This window comes from Ranitomeya variabilis, chromosome 3 (genome assembly GCF_051348905.1).
Source record: "Ranitomeya variabilis isolate aRanVar5 chromosome 3, aRanVar5.hap1, whole genome shotgun sequence".
NCBI lineage: Eukaryota > Metazoa > Chordata > Amphibia > Anura > Dendrobatidae > Ranitomeya > Ranitomeya variabilis.
The window spans coordinates 140,281,013-140,307,040 of record NC_135234.1 but is presented as its reverse complement, the minus strand read 5'-3'; the positions used below and the strand labels follow the sequence as shown (position 1 = coordinate 140,307,040).

General features: G+C 41.9%; 1 protein-coding gene across 2 annotated transcripts in view; it reads left to right on the top strand.

The window, feature by feature from the left end:
* MXRA5 (matrix remodeling associated 5) overlaps positions 1 to 23,873 on the top strand; it is a 95,232-nt gene extending 71,359 nt beyond the window's left edge. For both annotated transcript variants that reach the window (XM_077294715.1, XM_077294716.1), the window contains 4 exons: positions 4,124 to 4,514; positions 6,090 to 10,907; positions 13,675 to 14,575; positions 21,167 to 23,873. In XM_077294715.1, coding sequence (XP_077150830.1) covers positions 4,124 to 4,514; positions 6,090 to 10,907; positions 13,675 to 14,575; positions 21,167 to 23,072 — 8,016 coding nt within the window. In that variant the 3' untranslated portion in view covers positions 23,073 to 23,873. The remainder of the gene's footprint in view (positions 1 to 4,123; positions 4,515 to 6,089; positions 10,908 to 13,674; positions 14,576 to 21,166) is intronic.
* The last annotated feature ends 2,155 nt before the right edge of the window (positions 23,874 to 26,028 follow it).

Here is a 26,028-nt window from a genome sequence, read left to right as displayed (position 1 = left end):
AATTGCAAAAAAAGTGAAATTTCGCAATAGTATTTTTGCTTTTTTATTTACCATGTTCATTGTATGGTAAAACGGACCTGCCAATATGATACTCCAGGTCAGTAGATGTACACAGATGCCAAACATGTATAGCATTTTTTTATTGGAGTAGTAGAAAATTTGTAGAAATTTTAACAAAAAAAGTTTGCTTTTGTTGCCATTTTCCGAGACCTGTAACATTTCTATTTTTCATGATATGCGGCTGTGTGAGGGCTTATTTTTTTGAGCTGATGTTTTTTTCATACCATTTTGGGGTAGCTATGATGATTTGATAACTTTTTATTGTATTTTATTGCAATGTTATGACAGCCAAATAAACAATTCAGGCATTTAAATTATTTTTCGTTATAATGTTTACTGATCGGATTAATTGTATTAAATATTTTTTGATAGATTGGACTTTTACGAACGCAGCAATAACAAAATATATGCATTGTTTTAAAACGGTTTTATTTTTAATGAGACAAAAGGGGAGTGATTTCAACTAGGGTTGAGCGAAACGGGTCGGTAATTTTCAGAAGTCGCCGACTTTTGGCAAAGTCGGGGTTTCATGAAACCCGACCCGACCCCTGTGTGGGGTCGGCCATGAAGTCGGCAATCTTCTGAATCTGGAATCGGAATTCCGATACCGATTCCCGATATGTTTAAGATATCGGGAATTGGTATCGGAATTCAGATTTAAGTGTAAAATAAAGAATTAAAATAAAAAATATCGCTATACTTACCCTCTGATGCGCCCTGGTACTAAGCGGGAACCTTCCTTCCTTAGAATCAGCCTTCCATGACCTTGCGGTGATGTCACGGTGACGTCGCGGCTTGTGATTGGTCCGCGGCCACCCATGTGACCGCTCGCGCGACCAATCACAAGCCGCGACGTCACCGTGACATCACTGAAGATCCTAGAAGGGCTGATTCTTAGGAAGGAAGGCTGCCGGAAAGAAGCAGGGCATGTCGGAGAGTGAGTATATACCTAATAGGAATATACTCACCCTCGGCTTCTTTCCGGCAGCCTTCCTTCCTAAGAATCAGCCCTTCCAGGACCTTCGGTGACGTCACCGAAGGTCCTGGAAGGGCTGATTCTTAGGAAGGAAGGCTGCCGGAAAGAAGCAGGACATGTCCGAGGGTGAGTATATACATAATAGGAATATACTCACCCTCGGCTTCTTTCCAACAGCCTTCCTTCCTAAGAATCAGCCCTTCCAAGACCTTCGGTGACGTCACGGTGACGTCGCGGCTTGTGATTGGTCGCGCGAGCGGTCACATGGGCGGCCGCGGACCAATCACAAGCCGCGACGTCACCGTGACGTCACCGCAAGGTCATGGAAGGCTGATTCTAAGGAAGGAAGGTTCCCGGTTAGTACCAGGGCCCGGCAGAGGGTGAGTATGGCGATATTTTTTATTTTATTTCTTTATTTTACACTTAAATATGGATCCCAGGGCCTGAAGGAGAGTTTCCGCTCCTTCAGACCCTGGGAACCATTGGAAACCCAATGCACTGCATTGGGTTTCGAGTTTCGGCCGACCCCGACCCCGACTTTTTTATAGGATCGGCCGATTTCACTCGACCCGACTTTTGACAAAGTCGGGTTTCGTGAAACCCGACCCGATCCTATAAAAGTAAAGGTCGCTCAACCCTAATTTCAACTTTTGTGTTTTTTTTATTTTTTCCATAGTTTGGAAAACTTTTTTTCACTTTTACTGTATTAAACAGTCCTGTTTGGGGACCTGAAGCTGTGATCATCAGACTGTTTGTGCAATACATAGCAGTGCTTCAGCCAATGGGTGGGATGAATGACGCACTTCCGTCTGCTGCACGTTGCTTGGATTTTTGGAGGATTTTTATTCCTCTATTTGTGGCTTTGCTTTAAAGTTTAGTGTTAGGACTCGCAAGTGTGAGGAGTGGACCCTTGACGCGGGTTATGAGCTTGCATATCTTGGCCAAAATATTGACCAATACCTAATATATTATGCATATATTTTGTTTTATTTTTTTTGCACTTCATTTTTCAGGATGCAGCAGTGCCCAGCATTTTTTGTCTTGCAAACTAGGGCATCTGTTCTCATGGGATGCACTTTTAGTGCTGGGCAGCTCGCCTAATCTATTAGTATGGGTGTCACTAATAAGCTTTAAGCCAGACACTGTGTATTACCTGTGTGTGACCAGTGCCCTATACAAGCCGCTTTTGTGCAATTTAATACTAAGCAATCGCCCCTCCATGAATTGGTAGGTTGTGAGTGGTTGTCTTATCAGTATTTTGCACCTGTGCTGCCACCATCTTTACTACATGGGTTGGCTGCATCCTGAGAGTGCATTGGTTCTGAGACCTGGGCAGGAAAACACTGCTGCCCCTTATTTGCTGAGTTAATTTGTGAATTTATGGAGGATTTTTATTCCTCTTTTTGTGGTTTTGCTTTTAATTTTTTGGAAACATTTCAGCATGTTCTCCATGGATCTTTGCTGTTACCTAGAAATTTGCTCACAACTTCTATAGAATAATCCCAAGCCCTTTTCTAAACAGCTTGCATTTTTATTTCAAACACGTCATAATTAGTGTCCGAATATACAGACCAACAAAAATGCATTCCTTCAGATTTTGCTTAGGATAGTCCTTGATACTCCTTTCTTTCAGTAGCGCTTTCACAAGCTGCTTCATCAGTCCAAGCCTGATGTGGAGAACTTGAGTCCAGGTTGCAAAGATATTCTCTTTGGCCAACTTTTTTCACTCCAGTGATTTGTCCTATCCTGGCGGTCCCATTCATACAAAAAGCATAAGTACTTTGTGTATCCTCCTTGCTGCCCTTGGAGCAAAGAGAAAACTTCCAAATCACCACATATTGACCATCCATGATCATCATAGTTAAGTTTATTGAAAATAAAGTCTAAATTCTAACAGATTTCCTTCAAGTGCACAGAATGCCCTTGAGACTTTATAGCATACTTGCTGTCATTGTGCAGTAGCACAGCTTTCAGACTTTTAGGATGAGTCTCTACTCATTCACATTTTACTCAATATACAATTTTTCAAGCATCCCAGTAATATTACCACAATACACTATAGAACTGTCTTGAGATAAGCAATGTAAGGAATTCCATTTCTCTGCTTCTGCATCATGGGAAATCATTTCTAGCTAATCTAATGTCAATGAAATCATCCAACAAAGGACACGCAAAGGGGTCTAAGTATGTGCAAGAAAAAGCCTATGGATTCAGTGTTTGTGAAAAAACTGTATGTGGTGGAATTTTTTCAATATTTTTAAACAATCTAAAGTATATAAAGCAAATCTCTTTTTACAGATTGTCAAAAGTTAGTTATAGTGTTGCACAAAGTATATGGTAATAGAGAAAAAACATAGCATGGCTAAGAATGTGGAAACCTCTAGCTGCAGAAGCACCACCACTACTCGAACCAGCCGTCCGGGTAGAGGTACTTACCTTTGGGGATGAAGTGGAGGGTATAATGGAAAATACTGTATTTCACATCATTTAGCTCAGTCACAGCAGGATAATGTTATCTCTGACACGAGACCATCAGTTTGAGTCAGTGTTCTGCAAAGAGCTGTATCTTTGATCAGAAATGTCTAAAAGGGATAATTTTTGGAACATTTTTTAATTGCGCAAAACATAGAAAGCCTGAATTAGTATTGTGTTGCTAAAGGGATTGTTGGTTATTACCAGGTTACCATCCATTTCTATAATGAGGTCACATTCACATTACACAGGCTGCGTTGTGTTAAAGTGATTGAAAGGGGTTGGATGCAGTTCTAGGAGACCAAAGAGTGTTACACCTCCTTTCAGAGCAGTTACACCTCCTTTCAGAGCAGTTACAGGCTTTTGATTAGTCGCAAATAACATTTTTGTTTAAATTCTTCGAACATGGCAAATGTGAATTTCAAAAGATTCGATCATCTCTATCTGTAATAATGGTTAAAATTTTAAATTTAGGTTAACTTAATTGTTTGTATAGAAATCTTACTTGTTTTGTTACTCTCAAAATTCATTAATCTTTATCTGTGTTACTAGTTAAAATAGAGATTAAATGAATTGTTTTTTACAGATTTTTTTCTTGTTTTGTTTTCCCTAAAGGTTTTTAAAATGAGCTACAACAAGCTGAAAGTGATTACCAGCCACACATTTCATGGAGTTTCTGGTTTAACCAGACTACATGTTGACCATAATAAAGTTGAATTCATACATCCCAATGCGTTCAGTGGACTAACTGCCTTAAGACTGCTTCATTTAGAAGGGAACTTGCTTCAGCAACTGCATGCCAGCACCTTCTGCACTTTTAATTTTTTGGGCTACTTCAGGCAATCTACATTGAAGCATCTTTATTTATCGGACAACATGATTCAGATGCTTCCAGCCGACATGATCCAAACAATGCCATTACTAGAGAACTTATATCTTCATGGCAACCCTTGGGCCTGTGATTGTCAATTAAAATGGTTACTCGAATGGGATGAACAGTCCAATGGTAAGTATTTTTTGTAATAATTTTGACAGGTGTAGGCGGCTTTATTCTTAGTTTTCTGTTTTGCCATGTGACAATGAGGCTTGTGACTGAAGCTTTTGGCTGGATGGTAGAGCCATCTTTTATAATGTGTGGCTGGCTTAAAGTCTATCCCACTTTCTATATATGTAAACATGACTGTAATTCAGGAGAATGTACAATAATTCTTTTTCTAAATTCATTGCATAGAACATTCTGCTTTTAAGGCTACTTTCACACTAGCGTCGGACGACGCACGACGAACGGGAATGACGCACCAAAAACGTTACATGCAAACGTTTTTTGGTGGCGATGGTCTGACGCAACACGACGCAACCATCGCACGACGGTTTCGAAGTGTGGCAATACGTCGCACTCCGTCACTAATGCAAGTCAATGGAGAAAAAACGCATCCTGCAAGCACTTTTGCAGGATGCCTTTTTTCTACAAAACGACGCATAGTGACATGCAGTGCACGACGCTAGTGTGAAAGTAGCCTAAATAGCAATAAGTTCCAGTTACGGCCCATGCAGTTGGCCTCTCATAGCTGGGCATTTGGATATTGATTGCTCTGCTCTATTTCCTAACCTTACATATCCAGGACAGCAGGCAGTACTGTAACATTACATTTTACCACACTGGGTCCAGTATTGCATTTTGGGAGCGTAGGAAAGAGAGCATATAGTAGACAGGAGCAGCCAATAGCAAGGGCTGTGGCCAGTGCATGCTGCCACACTCCTACACTTTATTTTCTCTATATTTAATATTCAACACATAGTATAAGACTGAAAGCAAATCTTTCTCCAGATTTTGCAATAGAAACTGTATGTATTATTACATAGAACTCTTACATCTGATGAGTGCCAGTGTTCTTACTTTGAAAATCTATGTAAGTGGGAATGTTTCCATGAGTAATATGAAAATGAACACTGTATGAGATCAGCTGTAGCTGGATTCATAAAATGTTCATTGAAATTTGAAGATAATACAAGCAATCTGATATTGATTTTAAAAGTCGGTACACCGGTCTTATCAGGTCTAGGATATTAATTATATGGTGTATACAATTTGCAATGTGAAATCTGGTGACAGATTCATTTTAAACTTTTATTATCAACAAATAATTAACTTTCAAACAGTACATTACATTTTCTGAAGATCCAAAAGATGACAACAATATCTATCATGAAGGCAAATTATAAAGTGTTTCATCTGGATCTGGTAGAAGAAGTTGTTATAATTGCGTGTTGCCACTAAGTGCACTTGTGGTCATCTATAGTAATTTACAACAGGTGTAGGATCAACCTCACCCACTAATTATGTCTAGACATAGCCTTCAACAATGTGGCAGCCGCAGGCATCAAGGATTAATTGAGTGTATGAGTTTTCTGGTAAAATCATGGTGTTACCCCATAGTAGTGCTCTAATTCGCCTGCAGCCTCCTAACTGTGGTGCTCTACCCTGGAGACAACATCTCATTATATCCAATTGTACCATAAATATTGTTTATGCTTTTAATTTTACAATGATAAAAATGTATTCTTTTTCATATTGTTCTAGGTGTGTTAAAGTGCAAGAAAGACAGATCATATGAAAACGGACAACTGTGTGCTATGTGTTCTAGCCCAAGACATCTACAAAACCAAGAAATTCAAAGTTTGAAAGATATGTCCTGTACTCGACCTACTATTTCTTCACCGTTAAGGATAAACAGCACTGAGGATAACTCTGAAGACGATGACACTGAGCTTCAATTGTTAGAGTTAAATGAAGATTTTGTTGGTCAAATTATTTTAAATATGACCGATGAGCATGGAAACCTAGTTAATTTGGATTGTCAAGTGAAGAAAACTGAAGACTATAGCAAAATTCAGTGGAGCCAACTTCATCAAGAAGAAATTGATGTTAATGCAACCTTTACTTTAGATTTTGAATGTCCAATGACTCGGGAGAACTATGAAAAATTATGGAAACTAATAGCCTACTACAGTGAGGTTCCTGTGAAGTTGGAACGAGAACTCCAGTTTACAGACAGCACTAAACTAACATACAGATATAAACAGAATCTGGATCAAGATTCATATTATTACACGGGAGTTCGAGCTGTAATATCAGCTGAACCTGAATGGGTGATGCAAACTGCCATCAAGATTCAGCTGAATAGAAGAAAGAGCACAGCCAAGAAAGTTACCCTGTCTTTCTCCACACAGTTCTCCCAGTCAATTCACACAAAAGAGATTCAATATCCAAAGAATAGCTGGGTCATGATTAATAGGATTGAAAACACCAAAACGTCATATAGTGTCATTAAAGGAAGTGTCTGCCAAATGGCCTGCCATGTAAAGTCTTCTGAAACACCAACTATAGAATGGAGTTTCCCAGATGGATCAACATTAAAAGCTCCATACATTGATCGAGATAGCAGATATTCTATATCAGCAAGTGGACAGTTAATGATAAAAGAAGCGAATTTCCAAGATTCTGGAATCTATCATTGTATTGCACAAGTAAAGCATGAGGTTGATACCTTGGCTGTAAGAGTGTTGGTGCATCCTCCATCAAATGAGATATCTGAAAGCAACATTAAAGTGGTCACTAAAACTGTTGGAGAGGCTGTTACTCTACCATGTAGTGCAGTGGCAAATCCCAGTGCCAAGGTATATTGGATTTTACCAAGCAATAACATTATTAGTTCAGGGACAAATAAAACAGGTGTATATTTATCAATGAATGGATCATTGCTAATTCCAACTGTAAAACTTACAGATAGTGGCCTTTATAGGTGTATAGCTCTCAATCAATATGGAGCAGATCAGTACAGCGTGCAGGTAGCAATCCTAAGAAAGTTCTCCGAGCAGTTTAATAGAGTAACAATAATAAAGAAACGGCCTATGGTAAAGGTTTCTTCAAAGCCCACATATGATCTGATAGATGATGATAGGGGATCTGGGGAGAGAGATGTAGAAGAAGAAACAAAAAAGTACAATGTTCAAGACAGAATACAATCTGAAAAAGATAAAAGTTCTAGAGTTCAAGGCAAAAATGCTAGAAAAGACAGGAAAAAAATTAATTCCTGGAAAAATACAGATAAGGATGAAGACAGCAATATAGCAGAAGGCCGACGAAAATTTGAATCTAGAAGAAGAATAATAGGGGGTAATAAGCAGATTGATCCAAAGAAATGGGCCACTATTTTGGCTAAAGTTAGAGAGAGAAATAATTTGAAAACTACTGATGTTCCTCTTCTAACCACCCCAAGAGCTGTAACTATCCCCTCCTACAAGCATGAAGACACAACTCCTTTGATATCTGAACCACTGTATACAATCACAGACGAAGCAAACAACCTGGTGGAAGCGTCAGCAGATGACGATTTATTATATATAACTTCATCTCCAAAAGTGACCAAAACACAATATCAAGACCTAACAACACACGTAGACAGTGATTTGGCAGCATCTAAGGAAGATGTGGATGATTATAGTGAAGTTCCATTTGTAGAGGAGATCCAAGAGGAAACAACAACAGAATCTTCTATCATAGTGAATACTTTAAGTGCAAATCCTATAATATCAACTATTGAAAATCTAGATATAGAAGATTCCATTTATTCTACAGATGAGGAAGATTTTAAAGCTTTCACTGAAGATGATACAGGCATAGAAAGTGTTGATCCAACAAATGGCATTGAAACTGAAACTTTTCAAACTGATTATATTCCAGAACAGCAACAACACTTTGTGGATGAAGACCCTACTTCAATCTCAACTAACAGAATTACTACTATGACAATTACTGAAATTGATGAAACAGAAGATGTTGAAATGGCTACAACACCAAGCTATGACACCACACAACATTATGCAGATGAAATATTGAATCATAAATATCCAACATCCCCAGAAATGAATGAAAATGACCAAAATGTTTATTTACAAGTGGACAATACCATGTCTCCTCCATTTCCATCTGAATATACTATTCCAGAGTATGATCAGATAGTCTCTAAAGCCATAGATGGTATTATACCTAAAACAAATGGCATTCCTTCTGCTACATCACCTCCTCTTGCAAATACTCCTGGTTCAGATGTCATGTTATCTATTCCAATCACCTCTAGACCGCTTGAAGAAGTACCTACTACAGAAAATGACATTAATAACCTATACAGTGCAAATTATCCAGACTCCTCAATAGAAACAAATCAACCTTTATGGATTACAACAAGTCCACACACTTTAGTAACAACCCCAGAAACAACTAGTAGGGCTATGCCGATTACGACACAAGAAACAACTACAACAGCCTTTACAACAAATGCCTATATTCAGTATTCTAGGAGAAGAAACAATGGAAGACGAAAGTTCCGACCAAACAGATTCCGACACCGCCAAAACCAAATTCATTCCACAGTGTCTTCCTCACAAAGTGATTTAAATTTGGTAACTCCGAAAAACACAATACCTGAACAGGAAAAGAACACAAGAGTTTTGTCAAATAAAGATAATATTGTGCACCAGCCTAGGGTAACTACTCACCAAACACATATTCAGTCAACTCGCATAATGCTTCCATCATCAGAAAAGGATAAACAGATTGTATCTATTACTCCCACAGCAAAAGTGTCATATACAACACAAACATCTGTCACAGTGGCGGAAATTCCACTTGTTCCCCCAGTTATAGCAAAGGAGACTTTGGACTCTGTAGATATAAAAGATACCAAAGAATTATACATATTAAAATCTGTTGATGAATCAGAAAAAGAGAATAACATTCAAACTGTTACTGTCCCAAATACAAAGAGCACCACAACAGAATTACCAAAAACGCATGTCCATCAATATTGGCAACCTGCAACATCTGAAACTGATATTTCAGAAGATACTGAAATAGAACTTACAGAACCTGTGCCTTCCTTTATAACAGAATCTCCAGTGCTTCTTATAAAAGAGCCTCCAACGTTACCCACTCATCTTGTTAAAACCCACAGTCCCGTGAAATATGCAATTATTACCCCAAAAGATACATATAGGCAGTCAAAAACGGAGCAAACAACTCAAAAAACATCAACTGCTCTTATTAAAGACAAATATTATCAAAGAACGTCCCACAATTATCACTCAAACACAGCAACACTTAGTCAGTCATTTAAGCAGATTGTAACACCCAATCCTGGAAAATATGTGACAGTTCAACCAGTTACAAAAAATGTTTTTGCCCCTACTAAACATGTCTACATGACTTCTCCGAGCATGCAGCATGTACCAATACAGCCTTTAGCTCCTAAGACCAAATATCACGCAATTATAAATCCAATTTCACCAACCAAGGGTACTAAGTTATTTCAATCAAGTACTCTTCCTTCAAAGATAAATGAGCTAGATTCCTATTCTTCCAACCAGAATAAAGTGTTTGTGGAGTCTAAAAAGGAACAATTTAAAGACACCTATGGTGTAAAATTGAACAACAGCCTGCCTTATAACCCAAAGTATCATCATCAACCTCGAGTAGTGAACAACTACCATCTTGGAATAGTTCCACCATACTATAACCCCGGCAGAGGAAATATTAGACCCCCTCACATTGGAACCAATGGACCTATACGCTACTATGTTACAAATCAGCCTATTATAATAACCAATAAACCTGAAATAACAGCTTATACTGCACATACAATGCAAAATGTCCCAGAAAAGAAGCAGATCACTCCACAGATGTCCACAACTACTCCAGTAACAACCACTACTACAGTTATTCCAATATACAGACCAAGACAAGTGACACCAAATAAATTTACTCAGGGTCAGAGAATAACACCCCATTACAGACCATATGGAAATAACTTTATAACTGATAATAAAGGTACCTCAGTACGAATCCCTTATTATGGAAATCCATACAATATCAACCCAAGAATACCGTATCGTTTTAATAGAACTAGGCTTTTTCAGTTTACTGTTACAGCTAAGCCTATTCCCTCAACTAATTTAGCCCCAGTGAATGCAAATAAAAAAGTCTGGACAACAGTGGCAAGCGCAATAAAAACCACTAATTCCCCTGCTCAAGTAGTTACTCGAGCATTTACCACAACCACATCTTCTACAACCCCAGCTTTCTTTGGGCAAAGTCGAACATCTCAGCCAAGTTCTACCACCCAGCCATTGTGGCATTACCTTAATGCTAATCAAAAGCCTCATCTTACCTCCAATAATGTTGAATCAACACAGCAAATCAACAAAGTCCAAGAGATCAAACCCAATATTGTGACCACTGGATACCAGCTTGTATCTGTACCATATGGATTGGATGCTGTTTTTCCATGTGAAACTACTGGAGAACCTAAGCCATTAATTACTTGGACAAAACTTGCAACAGGTAATACATACAGCGAGTCGTTAAGGGAAAGTTTCATCATAAAATGGCATACTGTTAAATCAGGTTTTATGTATTATTAAAGATTTTTTGTATTTGTTAAAATACGTTCCATATAAATAAATAAATTACACTGACCACGGGCTTTTCTAGACTCACGTTTCCTATTCTTTCAGGAAATGCACATGATCATTAGCAACAGTAGACTGACTCAGACCCTATATTTTGTATTGAGGCATCTAATGAGCATGTGCTGAGATCATTGTGAAAGGATAAAGGAACAGGACGAGCAGAGATTTCACCTGCTGTGTTATCAGCTGTGTATAGACTTGTTACTTTTCATTATAACCATGTTTGATGGCAATGAGACTTCTGAAAAGTCTTTTCTACAAAACAGGAAGTATGAGTCTAAAATAGTCCCCATGGCCAGTGTGAAAAGTGCAAGAATTCTTATTTTTTATGTAAAAAAAACATAAAAAACCATCAACTTTAGCAAATATGATTTTCACATAAAAGCATGATTTAAACATGAGGCCATAGTCTGATGATCGATGCTTTCCTTTTATACATATACTGTACACAATACACTAAAAAACATGAATGAATGAATAAAAAGTCAGACCAAACTGTCCTGTTTGTTGAAGGATCAATCCCAAGAAGCAAAAAAAAAAAAAAAGAAAAACTGTTTTGCGCCAATTGTAAAGGAACATTAAGTGAAAAAACAGCAATTTTGTGCATTATATACAATATAGAAATTATACCTTTGATCTAAAATAGATCCCTCAAAAAATATTTTTCATAGTGTTTTTATCATATTCTTACTTAACAAATATGAATTACTGTAATAGCCAACACTGTCTCTCCGGAGCAAACCAATGTCTATGGGAACACTGACAACAATTATGCTGCAGCACTCCTATTTTGGTGAATGCCGTCTATAAGACTTCTTAAAAAGATGACAGAAAAGTTGACAAAAGATTTCATGAAACTTAGAAGCTATGATTCATTAAAGTGTTTACGAATAGTGATGAGCGAATATACTCCGAGTATTTTTTAGTGCTCGGAGATTTAGTTTTCTCCACATCAGCTGAATGATTTATATCTCTTAGCCAGCTTGATTACATGTGGGGATTCCCTAGCAACCAGGCAACCCCCACATGTACTTATGCTGGCTAACAGATGTAAATCATTCAGCTGCGGCGATGAAAACTAAATCTCCGAGCACTAAAAAATACTCGGAGGTCACCCGAGTGTGCTTGGGAATTCTCGAGTAACGAGTATATTCGCTCATCACTATTTACGAAGCAATTATGGCAAAAAATGCTTAGAAAAGCAAAGTTGCATCAAAAAAAATTGAGACTCTGGGCATGTTCACACCACTTTCACTGACGCCAAAGTGAGCAATGCTGGAGAGGAGCTGGGACATGATAAATTCATAAAAAATGAGGACGTACTGTATATCATACCAGAAATGTTACTCCAGTTTCAGGCGGGTTGCATGCAGTTGCACGCCACTAATAATATGCACCAAATTCACTGTGGCATGCACCTCTTAATGAATTCTGCACATATTATTTTTGTACATTCTTTATTAACTTTAGCATACAAAATGTAAGTTTTAATGAATCGGGGCCAGAGGGTTTGTCTGAACGGGACACTTCTTCATCAGCCTCTTCCTCATTGATAGGCAAATATAGTTAAAGTACAATTCCAGGGTTTTATATTTCCCCACCAGATACGCATCAGTAATTTATGTTCTCTATATGAAATAAAAACTTATTGGTCACTGTCTTCTACTGTTTCTGGTCCCTCTCTTCTGTCTTGTGATCGTAGCTCTTAGTTGCTGAAAGTCACTGCTGTTGGTTACCATCTCTCTTATTGTAAGTCAATGAGAGCCTCATTCTGAGTCTTATAGACGTACAGCTCTGGCAAAAGTTAAGAGACCACCACATAAAAACCCTGTCACGGGCAGCCCAATCTCCTGACCTGAACCCCATTGAAAACCTCTGGAATGTAATCAAGAGGATGATGGATAGTCACAAGCCTTCAAACAAAGAAGAACTGCTTACATTTTTGCGCCAGAAGCAGTGTGAAAAGTTGGTGGAAAGCATGCCAAGACGGATGAAAGCTGTGAATAAAATCATGGTTCTTCCACAAAATATTGATTTCTGAAATCTTCCTGAGTTAAAACATTAGTATTGTTGTTTCTAAATGATTATGAACTTGTTTTCATTTCATTAGCTGAGGTCTGAAAGCACTGGGATTTTTTTTATTTTGACCATTTTTCTTTGTCAGAAAAAATATACAAAATTTATTGCTTGGAAATTTGGAGACATGTTGTCAGAAGTTTATAGAATAAATGAACAATTTACATTTTACTTAAAAATATACCTATAAAGAGAAAAATCAGACAAACTGAACATTTTGAAGTGGTCTCTTAATTTTTGCCAGAGCTGTATATTGAATAATGACTTCCGGTGTGCCCAGGAAACAGTAAACTACTCTGGCCAATCAGAACTGCGGTTACGTGGTGCAGAAGAGGACCAGAGTGGCATTGGGTATAACAGAAGGTGGTGACGGGTAAGTGTTTTACTACACACAGGGAGTATATAACTGATACCTATCTGATAGTGAAATTAAAGAAACCATGGCAGAGAAAACGTAGTTTTACCATTGCATCCATTAAAATTATGCGAGCTACAGTTTTATCAGAATTATTCTACAGTCATTTTTTTTTGCTTACAGTTTTTTTTTCTTTTAACTTTTTCAGGTGCAATAATGTCCTCAAAAAATAAAATACAACGGTTTGAAGTGTTAGATAATGGAACTTTGCATATACAGAATCTGCAACTTCAGGACCATGGGCAATATATGTGTACTGCACAGAACAAACATGGTACTGATAAGATGACTGTTACTTTGTCAGTTGTGGCTCAGAAACCGAAAATTATACTACCTCGTTTCAAGGATATTTTGGTATATCTTGGAGATACAATTACAATGGACTGTAACACTACTGGTATACCGCCTCCTCATATTTCTTGGATATTGCCAGATAGAAAAATACTACGTGCGGTTTCCACTACAGAATCTCGTGTGATGCTTCTTGCCAATGGAAGTTTATCCATTAAAGATGCGACGTTTCCTGACAGAGGGATTTACATGTGCGTTGCTAGCAATGTGGCTGGAGCAGACAGTTTAACTATCAAGCTTCAGGTATCACCTTTGCCTCCCATAATTCAACAGGAAAAAGTGGAAAATATTTCATTGCCACAGAGCCATAGCATTTATATTCATTGCTCAGCAAAAGGAGCTCCTCCACCCACCATTCGTTGGATGCTGTTAGATGGTACACAGGTCCGCCCTTCTCAGTATGCAAACGGAAACTTATTTGTATTTCCAAATGGAACTCTCTATATACGTAACAGCTCACCAAGAGACATCGGAAAATATGAGTGCATAGCCGCAAACATCGTAGGTGCTGCCAGGAGAATAGTGCATTTAGATGTTAGGAAATTTTCATCAAACGCAAAGATTACTGCAAGTTCCCCACAAAAAACAGATGTTTCATATGGAGGGACTCTACGCTTAGACTGTAGTGCAGCTGGTGATCCATGGCCAAGAATAATGTGGAGGCTTCCTTCTAAACGTCTGGTCGACTCATTTTTCAGGTGGGATGTAATAACATATATATCTTTTTTAACAGAGAATGTACAAAATTGCATTTTGTAACAAATCTGGTACTATGGTAATATCAGTAAATGTAAATTATATTTTAGATATAAAGGCCCCGTCTCACATAGCGAGATCGCTAGCGAGATCGCTGCTGAGTTACAAGTTTTGTGACGCAACAGCGACCTCAGTAGCGATCTCGCTATGTGTGACACGTACCAGCGATCAGGCCCCTGCTGCGAGATCGCTGGTCGTGTCGGAATGGCCTGGACCTTTTTTTGGTCGTTGAGGTCCCGCTGACATTGCTGAATCGGTGTGTGTGACACCGATCCAGCGATGTCTTCACTGGTAACCAGGGTAAACATCGGGTTACTAAGCGCAGGGCCGCGCTTAGTAACCCGATGTTTACCCTGGTTACCAAAAAAACCAAACAGTACATACTCACCATCTGATGTCCGTCAGGTCCCTTGCCGTCTGCTTCCTGCTCTGAGTGCTGCCGTACAGTGAGAGCGCAGCACAGCAGTGACGTCACCGCTGCGCTCTGCTCTCACTGTACGGCGGCACTCAGTGAGAGCAGGAAGCAGACGGCAAGGGACCTGACGGACACTGAAAGGCGAGTATGTACTGTTTGTTTTTTTTGGTAACCAGGGTAAACATCGGGTTACTAAGCACGGCCCTGCGCTTAGTAACCCGATATTTACCCGGGTGCTGCAGGGGGACTTCGGCATCGTTGAAGACAGTTTCAACGATGCCGAAGAGGTTCCCCTGATCGTTGGTCGCTGGAGAGAGCTGTCTGTGTGACAGCTCCCCAGCGACCACACAACGACTTACCAACGATCACGGCCAGGTCGTATCGCTGGTCGTGATCGTTGGTAAATCGCTATGTAAGTCCTCAAGCATATCTACAGAGAAATTATATCAAGGTCACCTTTCGAAGAAGACCAGACCTTATTGAGACAAGATTTAACTTTTTTTTTTTACACTCTTCATATTATATTTTTTGAGAAGACCGTCCTTCATCCTTTAGAAGACCATTGTTTGTTTACTGCATCTTTGGATGGTTATATAAAAGCTTGGCTATTGACGAGTTGACTGTAAAAACTAGATGGGTATTTCCTGAAGGAACTACAGATAGTGCTTTGGAATGGTGCCCGGGCTGCCCCTGCAAGACTTTCACACTTGGGTGCCCCTCAGGCGCTGGTTTGGTAGTTGTAGCCCCTCAGGGTTGAGGCTTGGTGGGCCGGGTCACTCTGGCTCCGATTTGGTGGGCCGGGTCACTCTGGGTCCGATTTGGTGGGCCGGGTCACTCTGGGTCTGATTTGGTGGGCCGGGTCACTCTGGGTCCGATTTGGTGGGCCGGGTCACTCTGGGTCCCACTTGGTGGGCCGGGTCACTCTGGGTCCCATTTGGTGGGCCGGGTCACTCTGGGTCCCATTTGGTGGGCCGGGTCACTCTGGGTCCCATTTGGTGGGCCGGGTCACTCTGGGTCCCATTTGGTGGCCCGGGTCACTCTGGGTCCCATTTGGTGGCCCGGGTCACTCTGGGTCCCATTTGGTGGCCCGGGTCACTCTTGGTCCGATTTGGTGGCCCGGGTCACTCTGGGCCCGATTTGGTGGCCCGGGTCACTCTGGGCCCGATTTGGTCAACCCGGGTCACTCTGGGCCCGATTTGGTGGCCCGGGTCACTCTGGGCCCGATTTGGTGGCCCGGGTCACTCTGGGTCCGATTTGGTGGCCCGGGTCACTCTGGGTCCGATTTGGTGGCCCGGGTCACTCTGGGTCCGATTTGGTGGCCCGGGTCACTCTGGGTCCGATTTGGTGGCCCGGGTCACTCTGGGTCCGATTTGGTGGCCCGGGTCACTCTGGGTCCGATTTGGTGGCCCGGGTCACTCTTGGTCCGATTTGGTGGCCCGGGTCACTCTGGGTCCGATTTGGTGGCCCGGGTCACTCTGGGTCCGATTTGGTGGCCCGGGTCACTCTGGGTCCGATTTGGTGGCCCGGGTCACTCTGGGTCCGATTTGGTGGCCCGGGTCACTCTGGGTCCGATTTGGTGGCCCGGGTCACTCTGTGTCCGATTTGGTGGCCCGGGTCACTCTGGGTCCGATTTGATGGCCCGGGTCACTCTGGGTCCGATTTGGTGGCCCGGGTCACTCTGGGTCCGATTTGGTGGCCCGGGTCACTCTGGGTCCGATTTGGTGGCCCGGGTCACTCTGGGTCCGATTTGACGGGCGGCGCCACTCTGGGTCCGATTTGACGGGCGGCGCCACTCTGGGTCCGACTTGGTGGGCGGCGCCACTCTGGGTCCGACTTGGCGCGCGGCGCCACTCTGGGTCCGACTTGGCGGGCGGCGCCACTCTGGGTCCGACTTGGCGGGCGGCGCCACTCTGGGTCCGACTTGGTGGGCGGCGCCACTCTGGGTCCGATTTGGTGGGCCGGGTCACTCTGGGTCCGATTTGGCAGGCCGGGTCACTCTGGGTCCGATTTGGCGGGCGGCGCCACTCTGGGTCCGATTTGGCGGGCGGTGCCACTCTGGGTCCGATTTGGCGGGCGGCGCCACTCTGGGTCCGATTTGGCGGGCGGCGCCACTCTGGGTCCGATTTGGCGGGCGGCGCCACTCTGGGTCCGATTTGGCGGGCGGCGCCACTCTGGGTCCGATTTGACGGGCGGCGCCACTCTGGGTCCGATTTGGCGGGCGGGGGCACTCTGGGTCCGATTTGGCAAGCGGGGGCACTCTCGTCCGATTTGGTGGGCTGGGTCCGATTTGGTGAGCGGGACAATAATGATAAGACTACAGATAGTGCTTTGTAATTGTGCTGTACTGTCACTTTAAGAGCTGATATTATCTGACAAAACTTGTGACCTGGTGGGCTGGTAGAGTTTATAGGCGTTGGCATAGTAACTGGGTCTCACTGCGCATATCAATGAGGTAATCAGCCAGGTGGCAGTTATTTTTAGAAATTGCCTCAGAAATCAGGCCCATTATAAACGTATTGGAAAATTTCCCTATTGAAATGCATTGAGACACTTTTTTCAAACGCAAATTGCGCCAAAACTACAAATCCGATCGACACGAAAAATACTTAGCACACCTCTCAGGAACGCTGGCTTCGAAATGACACCTCACTGGAGTCTGTGAGTTTAGCGGTTCGGGCCGCATTACGTGCGGACTGAATAATAATAATAACTAGATGGGTATTTCCTGAAGGAACTACAGATAGTGCTTTGGAATGGTGCCCGGGCTGCCCCTGCAAGACTTTCACACTTGGGTGCCCCTCAGATGCTGGTTTGGTAGTTATAGCCCCTCAGTGTTGAGGATTTGGTGGGCGGGGCTACTCTGGGTCCGATTTGGCGGGCGGCGCCACTCTGGGTCCGATTTGGTGGCCCGGGTCACTCTGGGTCCGATTTGGTGGCCCGGGTCACTCTGGGTCCGATTTGGTGGCCCGGGTCACTCTGGGTCTGATTTGGTGGGCCGGGTCACTCTGGGTCCGATTTGGTGGGCCGAGTCACTCTGGGTCCGATTTGGTGGGCCGGGTCACTCTGGGTCCGATTTGGTGGGCCGGGTCACTCTGGGTCCGATTTGGTGGGCCGGATCACTCTGGGTCCGGTTTGGTGGGCCGGGTCACTCTGGGTCCGATTTGGTGGGCCGGGTCACTCTGGGTCCGATTTGGTGGGCCGGGTCACTCTGGGTCCGATTTGGTGGGCCGGGTCACTCTGGGTCCGATTTGGGGGGCCGGATCACTCTGGGTCCGATTTGGGGGGCCGGGTCACTCTGGGTCCGATTTGGTGGGCCGGGTCACTCTGACTGACAGCAGGATAAGGGAATGGCTGATAACAGAGAATAGACTGACAGCAGGACAAGGGAATGGCTGATAACAGAGAGAATAGACTGACAGCAGGACAGGGGAATTGCTGATAACAGAGAGAAATAGACTGACAGCAGGACAGGGAATGGCTGATAACAGAGAGAATAGACTGACAGCAGGACAGGGGAATGGCTGATAACAGAGAGAATAGACTGACAGCAGGACAGGGGAATGGCTGATAACAGAGAGAATAGACTGACAGCAGGACAGGGGAATGGCTGATAACAGAGAGAATAGACTGACAGCAGGACAGGGGAATGGCTGATAACAGAGAGAAATAGACTGACAGCAGTACGGGGAATGGCTGATAACAGAGAGAAATAGATGGGTATTTCCTGAAGGAACTACAGATAGTGCTTTGGAATGGTGCCCGGGTTGCCCCAGCAAGACTTTCACACTTGGGTGCCCCTCAGGCGCTGGTTTGGTAGTTGTAGCCACTCTGGGTCTGATTTGGTGGGTGGGGCCCCTCAGGGGCCGATTTGGTGGGCGCTGTATACTGCGGGGCTCTGCGCTGTATACTGCGGGGCTCTGTGCTGTATACTGCGGGGCTCTGCGCTGTATGCTGCGGGGCTCTGCGCTGTATACTGCGCGGCTCTGCGCTGTATGCTGCGGGGCTCTGCGCTGTATGCTGCGCGGCTCTGCGCTGTATACTGTGGTGCTCTGCGCTGTATGCTGCGGGGCTCTGCGCTGTATGCTGCGGGGCTCTGCGCTGTATGCTGCGGGGCTCTGCGCTGTATGCTGCGTGGCTCTGCGCTGTATAATGCGCGGCTCTGCGCTGTATACTGCGCGGCTCTGCGCTGTATGCTGCGCGGCTCTGCGCTGTATAATGTGGGGCTCCGCCCTGTATACTGCGCGGCTCTGCGCTGTATGCTGCGGGGCTCTGCGCTGTATGCTGCGTGGCTCTGCGCTGTATACTGCGGGGCTCTGCGCTGTATGCTGCGGGGCTCTGTGCTGTATGCTGCGGGGCTCTGCGCTGTATAATGCGCGGCTCTGCGCTGTATACTGCGCGGCTCTGCGCTGTATGCTGCGCGGCTCTGCGCTGTATACTGTGGGGCTCTGCGCTGTATGCTGCGCGGCTCCGCGCTGTATGCTGCCTGGCTCTGCGCTGTATAATGCGCGGCTCTGCGCTGTGTACTGTAATAATAATAAGACTACAGATAGTGCTTTGAAATTGTGCTGTACTGTCACTTTAAGAGCTGATATTATCTGGCAAAACTGTGCTGGGGTCATGTACAGTTCGCAGGCGTTGGCATAGTAACTGGGCCTGACTGCACATATCAATGAGCTAATCAGCCAGGTGGCAGGTACATTTCAAATTGCCTCAGAAACCCGGCCATTATAACCTATGGGAAAATTTCCCTATTGAAATGCATTACAATGAGGGGAAAAAACATTTTCAAACGCAAATTGCGCCAAAACTACAAATCCGATCGACACGAAAAATACTTAGCACACCTCTTGGGGACGCTGGCTTCGAAATGACACCTCACTGGAGTCTGTGAGTGAAGCGGTTCGGGCCGCATTACGTGCGGACTGAATAATAAGAATAAGAAGAAGTTTACCACGGTGGAATAACAGTATAGTGCTTTGTTCCAAAGCACTATAATAATCTTTATCGCCTATACTTATTTGGGCCTATTCCATCCCATCCCATTTCTCACAAACTAATTTATGAAATAAGACACTGAGTCACTGGATTGGATTAAATTGGCCACTTTAGTAATTTTATTAACAAACTATTCACTCAACAATGCAAAAATATTTGCTAAAACATTTCACACAATCACAGCAATCACCCTAGTATTGATGAGCTGAAATGAGTCATAGGAACTGCTAGATATAATTTGTCTGCCAACATACTCCATTTATCCCTAGCTGTATCACCATGCTTAGGGTCACCATTGTCAGGTGTTGAGTTCCTGCTGCTGCACAGGGGGAATCTCAAACCATGTCCTCTGCGGTCTCTCATTCTTCCCCAGCTGCAGAGGAGCCTGCTCAGCAGAGACATCGGTCCCAGCATCTTGCTCGGGCTGATACTGAGCATCTTGTTACTGCTGCCATCCCAGGTTCAGCTATAGTAAGGTTCAGCTATTGTATTTCTTTGTCATCTTCAACCCATACATAGAAAAGAAAGGTACCTTTCTCTTTTAGAGTATGTATGTGTGTAGGAGCAGCCTTTTTCTTGTATGAATATATAGAAGATGACAAAGAGCTAGATCACCCGTGTTAAGGTGTGACACCATCAGTAGAAGTTTTGTTTTTTTGACATGGGGCTCACTTCCTTTTGTATACTTTGCTTGTCAATGTGACAGTGCTGTAGGCATTCACAATGATTATTGTAAGACAAGAACTGACCAATCTGACCAGTGGTCTCATTTATGTATGTACTTAATAATCTGCCTATATGGTAAATTTACCCTTATTTCCCCCACATCACCCTTTAAATATTTGTTACATCAGAAACATTTTTTTAACACATACATTTTTTTTCATAATGTTGCTATGAGAATGGATGACAATGATTATATTTTATAAAAATGACCTCCATCCACCTCAGCAGTCCAATAGCAATAAATATAATTCCAAAAATAAAAAACAAACTTGTCTATCCATGTTACTCTGTAGCAGTGTTTGTATGAAATGCTGAATTCTCCCAGTTCTTGGCTAAGAAATGGGATGTTATATTGGTTATGCATACTAATAGTATATTTTTATTTTGTCTTGACTAGCTTTGACTCAAGAATCAAGACATTTTCGAATGGAACTTTGATCATCTATTCAATCACAGAAAAAGATGCTGGAGACTACCTGTGCATGGCCCGAAATAAACTGGGAGATGACTATTTGGTGCTCAAAGTCAATGTAATGATGAAAGCTGCTAAAATTCAGCATAAAAATGATGTGGACCATAAGGTTACATATGGTGGAGATCTGAAGGTGGATTGTGTCGCAACTGGTGTTCCTAATCCTGATATCTCATGGAGTCTACCTGATGGAAGTATGGTCAATAATGTCATGCAATCAGATGACAGTGGGGCACGGTCAAGAAGATATGTTGTTTTCAATAATGGAACCTTGTATTTCAATGAGGTAGGGATGAAAGAGGAAGGTGATTATACGTGCTACGCAGTTAACCAAATCGGACAAGATGAGATGCGAGTAAGTGTCAAAATAGTGGCAGAAAAAGCAGTTATTAAAAATAAAACCTATTCAGTTATCAATGTGTCCTATGGTGATGTCGTTTCTGTTTTATGTGAAGTCAAAGGTGAGCCTGTACCCAAAATAATGTGGCTTTCACCAGCAAATCGGCCCATACCAGCTTCATCTGAAAAATATCAAATTTTCCAAGATGGGACTCTTCTAATCCAAAAGACTCAACGATCTGATAGTGGAAACTACACATGTCTGGCACAAAATAAAGGTGGAGAAGATAAAAAAGTGGTTCATATTCTTGTAAATGTTCTTCCACCTAAGATCAATGGTCATTCCAATGCTATAATGACAGTACAAGAATCTGCCATGAAAGATTCCCGATTATTGATAGACTGCAAAGCTGAAGGAATCCCAACACCTCGTGTCATGTGGGCTTTTCCTGAAGGAGTGATTCTTCCTGCTCCTTACTATGGCAACAGAATCACAGTTCATCGCAATGGGACCCTTGAAATTAAAATACTGCGGAAAACAGATTCAGTACAATTAGCATGCATTGGAAGGAATGAAGGTGGGGAGGCAAAGTTAATTGTACAATTGACTGTGACTGAGCCAGCGGTGAAGCCTCAATTTAACAGTGACAATGAAAATGTGGTTGTTGCCGAGAGCCAGTCTGCTAAACTTAACTGCTCGGCTACAGGTATTCCACAACCTGTCTTAATATGGATTCTTCCAAATGGAACACAAATTAGTAGTGGCAATCATCTCCACCGAATTTTCCATGGACAGGATGGTACTTTACACATTGGTTCCACAGCAGTTCCAGATGGAGGAGTGTATCGATGCAGAGCTGTAAATGTCGCTGGATCTACTGATAGAATGGTCACTTTGCAAATCGGCCATAAACCTCAAATAAGTAACAATTACAATAATCTTGTTAGTATTATCAATGGGGAGACTTTGCAGCTTCACTGTGTCACCCAAGGAGAAACAAAGCCTCAGATCTCTTGGACCTTACCTAATGGAATGGTTATCGATGGTCCACAAGTAAAAGGTCGTATTTCTCTCTTACAAAATGGCTCCCTTGTTGTAAGAGATACCACTGTATATGACAGGGGAAGTTATCAATGTAAAGCAAAAACACAATATGGTTCATCCACAATGAACGTTCCAGTGATAGTCATTGCTTATCCTCCCCGTATAACTACTAGCCCTGCACCTGTTATTTATGCTCGACCAGGAAGCTCCGTTCAGTTAAACTGTATGTCAATTGGCATACCAAAAGCTGAAATATCATGGGAGCTTCCGGATAAATCTCACTTGACGGCAGGAGCTCAGTCTCGCTTGTATGGGAACAAATTTCTTCATCCTCAAGGGACATTAGTTATTCAACATTCTTCAAAGAGAGATGCAGGTTATTATAAATGCACGGCTAAAAACATATTAGGTAGTGACACGAAAACAACCTATATACATGTATATTAAGACAAATAAGATCAATTATCCAAGTAAAAGCCCATGACTGCCATGCAAGTGCAACGTATACTGTATCACTTCATTTTTCAGACATCCTTCGATTATATTATCTAATAAAGTGGTATAACAATATACTTACAAACCAGAAATCACAGGTACTATTAATGAGACCAAAGGCATAGATGTACAATATATCAGATTTTAAGGCTTTTGAAGCTCAATCACATTATTTACCATTTGTATTTCAGAGTGATACAGTATCACATTGACTTGATCTGCACCTTACTACCAAAGAAGTATTAATACCATTCACATCCTCCAGCTATATGTCCTTTACTCTTTGTTTCAAGATGTTTTGTTTTTCCTAACCTCTTAGTGATCCAATACCACTATCTTAAGGGGGAAATTATAGTGAAAATTTCAAGTGGCCTCTATCAAAAGATAATCATACTACCAATATTCCATCATAGGTTTACCTATAGGAACAATTGGAGTTTGTCTTTAGCGACTGTTATGTGTGCATCCACATACTGAATAACTAATGTTCTGCCATGCTGAAAGTCATCCATCTCAACTCCCAAAGGGGCTTTGAGAAATAAGAAATTATGAATATGCAACAGAAAAATATGACCACGGTTACTGCTTTTTGCATATGTTTTATCTTAGTAATCTAACCATGAGACAAAAATTACTGCAATCCCTGTCTCATTTCTATAAATTATTTGGTCTTTAAAAGACTTTGCTGAAAACTGTGTTTATATTATTATGGTTATTGTACTGTACATTTTATAATAAATATTATTTTCCAAACGATCGTTATAGCTGTAGCATTTTATTGAGGTCATTTTAAATTGGGATCGCCATTAACATATACATTTGCAGATTAATTTGGCCAGAATATGTGGCTGATGAGTAACTAAAGAGTAACTGTGTTTTCCAGTAACTTTTCAGAGTACTGTGTCCTGTTTGTGAGTAAACGAGGAATAACACCGTTTCTGGCCATTATGTGACTTATGTCCGGCATTCTCACAAGTTTTCTTCTTTGCAAGCGTTATTTGTAGTTTGCCATCCATTGAGAACTGGGAGAGAAAATAAATGGTTGTGGGCTAGCTCATAGACAGCACATTACACTGGGGAGTGCCTGATCTTCATTCACTATTTAGTACATAGACAAATTGCAGCAACATGGAGGACATTATACAGCAGAGCTGAGCTGTCAGGATCTAAGTCCAGCTCTGATGTGAGGAAAAGCACTTGTTAGAGAGCTCTGCATAATATTTTTCTCTCTGCCTCTGTCTGTTTCCTTCCCTGCTCCTAACCCTCCTATCTCCCCTCTCCATAGAGTAAAATGGGCTGTATCACATGACATCTACAATTCGTCTCCTTCAAGTAACATGGACTTGAGCTGATATTTGACACTGGATGACAAGTTCAGGAGAGGAAGAGCTGGCTGATAAGTGGAGAAGGAAGATGATTTATAAATGAAAAAAAGTACTGGTATATATTTAGATCAACTCTCCTAATGTGATTAGTCCATAAGTAGTGCAAGGATGAGGAATACTAATTGGTAAGGGAAGGATGTAGATCAGAAAAGATAGATGACAAAACTCCAGCACTTAGGTTCTAAAAAAATGAAACAATAATGTTTATTGAGTCATCTAACAATTAAAACCGCACACATTGAAAACAGGACATCCTGGAGTATAGCACGCTGGCCTGCAGGTTTTGAAATGATGTTTGTGTATGGTTCTCAATCATGACTATTCATTTATGCAGTTTGTTGAAAGTTCTGTTTTAATTAAATTATTATTGGAGAGTTTATCCACATCTAACCCATATTAAGCTCATTTGGCAATTTGCTACATCCACTTTCTGAAAAATGTAACTTTTTCTTTTTACATAGATTACATAGTGATTGGAAATAAGCGGATCAATCAGATCAAATTTGACCTTTCATGTGGATATTCCTGGGATATTTGATCAGCAGAGAAGTTACAGTATTATTTGCAAATTTAATGTCCCGTATTATGCTCTGGGGTTTATCCAAACTCCACAGCATATTAAACATAAGATGTAAACAATAAAAAAAGAAAGAAAGCTGTACTCATTTTACTTCTTAAATACACTAGAATTGACATCCTGCATAAATGGGGAATAAATGTCAAAATACAAGGCTCAACAAGTCAGACCAAAACATAAACCCCATCATATATATGGACAGTATTAGGACAAACTGCAAACTATACTAAAAAAAGAAACAAGCACCACAAGCAGTTTTTTAAATATCCAAAATTAACAAAATCTTTATTAAATATAAAAGAAACAGACAGATACAGTAGGGGCATGGGAATACATGTAAGAACACGGCATAAAACATACCCAACGAGAGCCGTGGACGGCCATATATACAGTATATTGGTAAAGAACCAAATTAAAACATAACGTGACCTTATAGATGACAATACAGGGCCACCCTGGTCAAAAGTATGTCATAGATATAAAGTGAAACAGTGCACATATTAGTATAATAACATACCAGGGTTGCACGTCCGTCACCACGCCGTCCACCGCTATCCCCGACGCGCGTTTCGGTTACGAAACCTTCCTCAGGGGGCATACAAGGCAGCTCACATGTGCCGTCTTATATAGAGCAAGTGTGTCTCACAAGACAGGGGGAGAAACCGGAAATTGGCCGCCATTACCATCACCTTCAAAGGCCCAGTGGTACGAGGACCGGAACTAGTGGGGCGTTACCAAAGCGTCACCATAGCGATGTAAAAGCCATGCAAACTCATTATGGGTACTAAAGGGAATTATAGCGGCATGACGAGTAGATATCGCACAAGCAATACAGATGTATTGCAAGCGCTACTAAAATGCAACACGTACCGAACCGGAAGCATAAAGAAACCGGAACTACTGCGGCGTCACATATACATCACCATGACAACGATATTGCCACAGG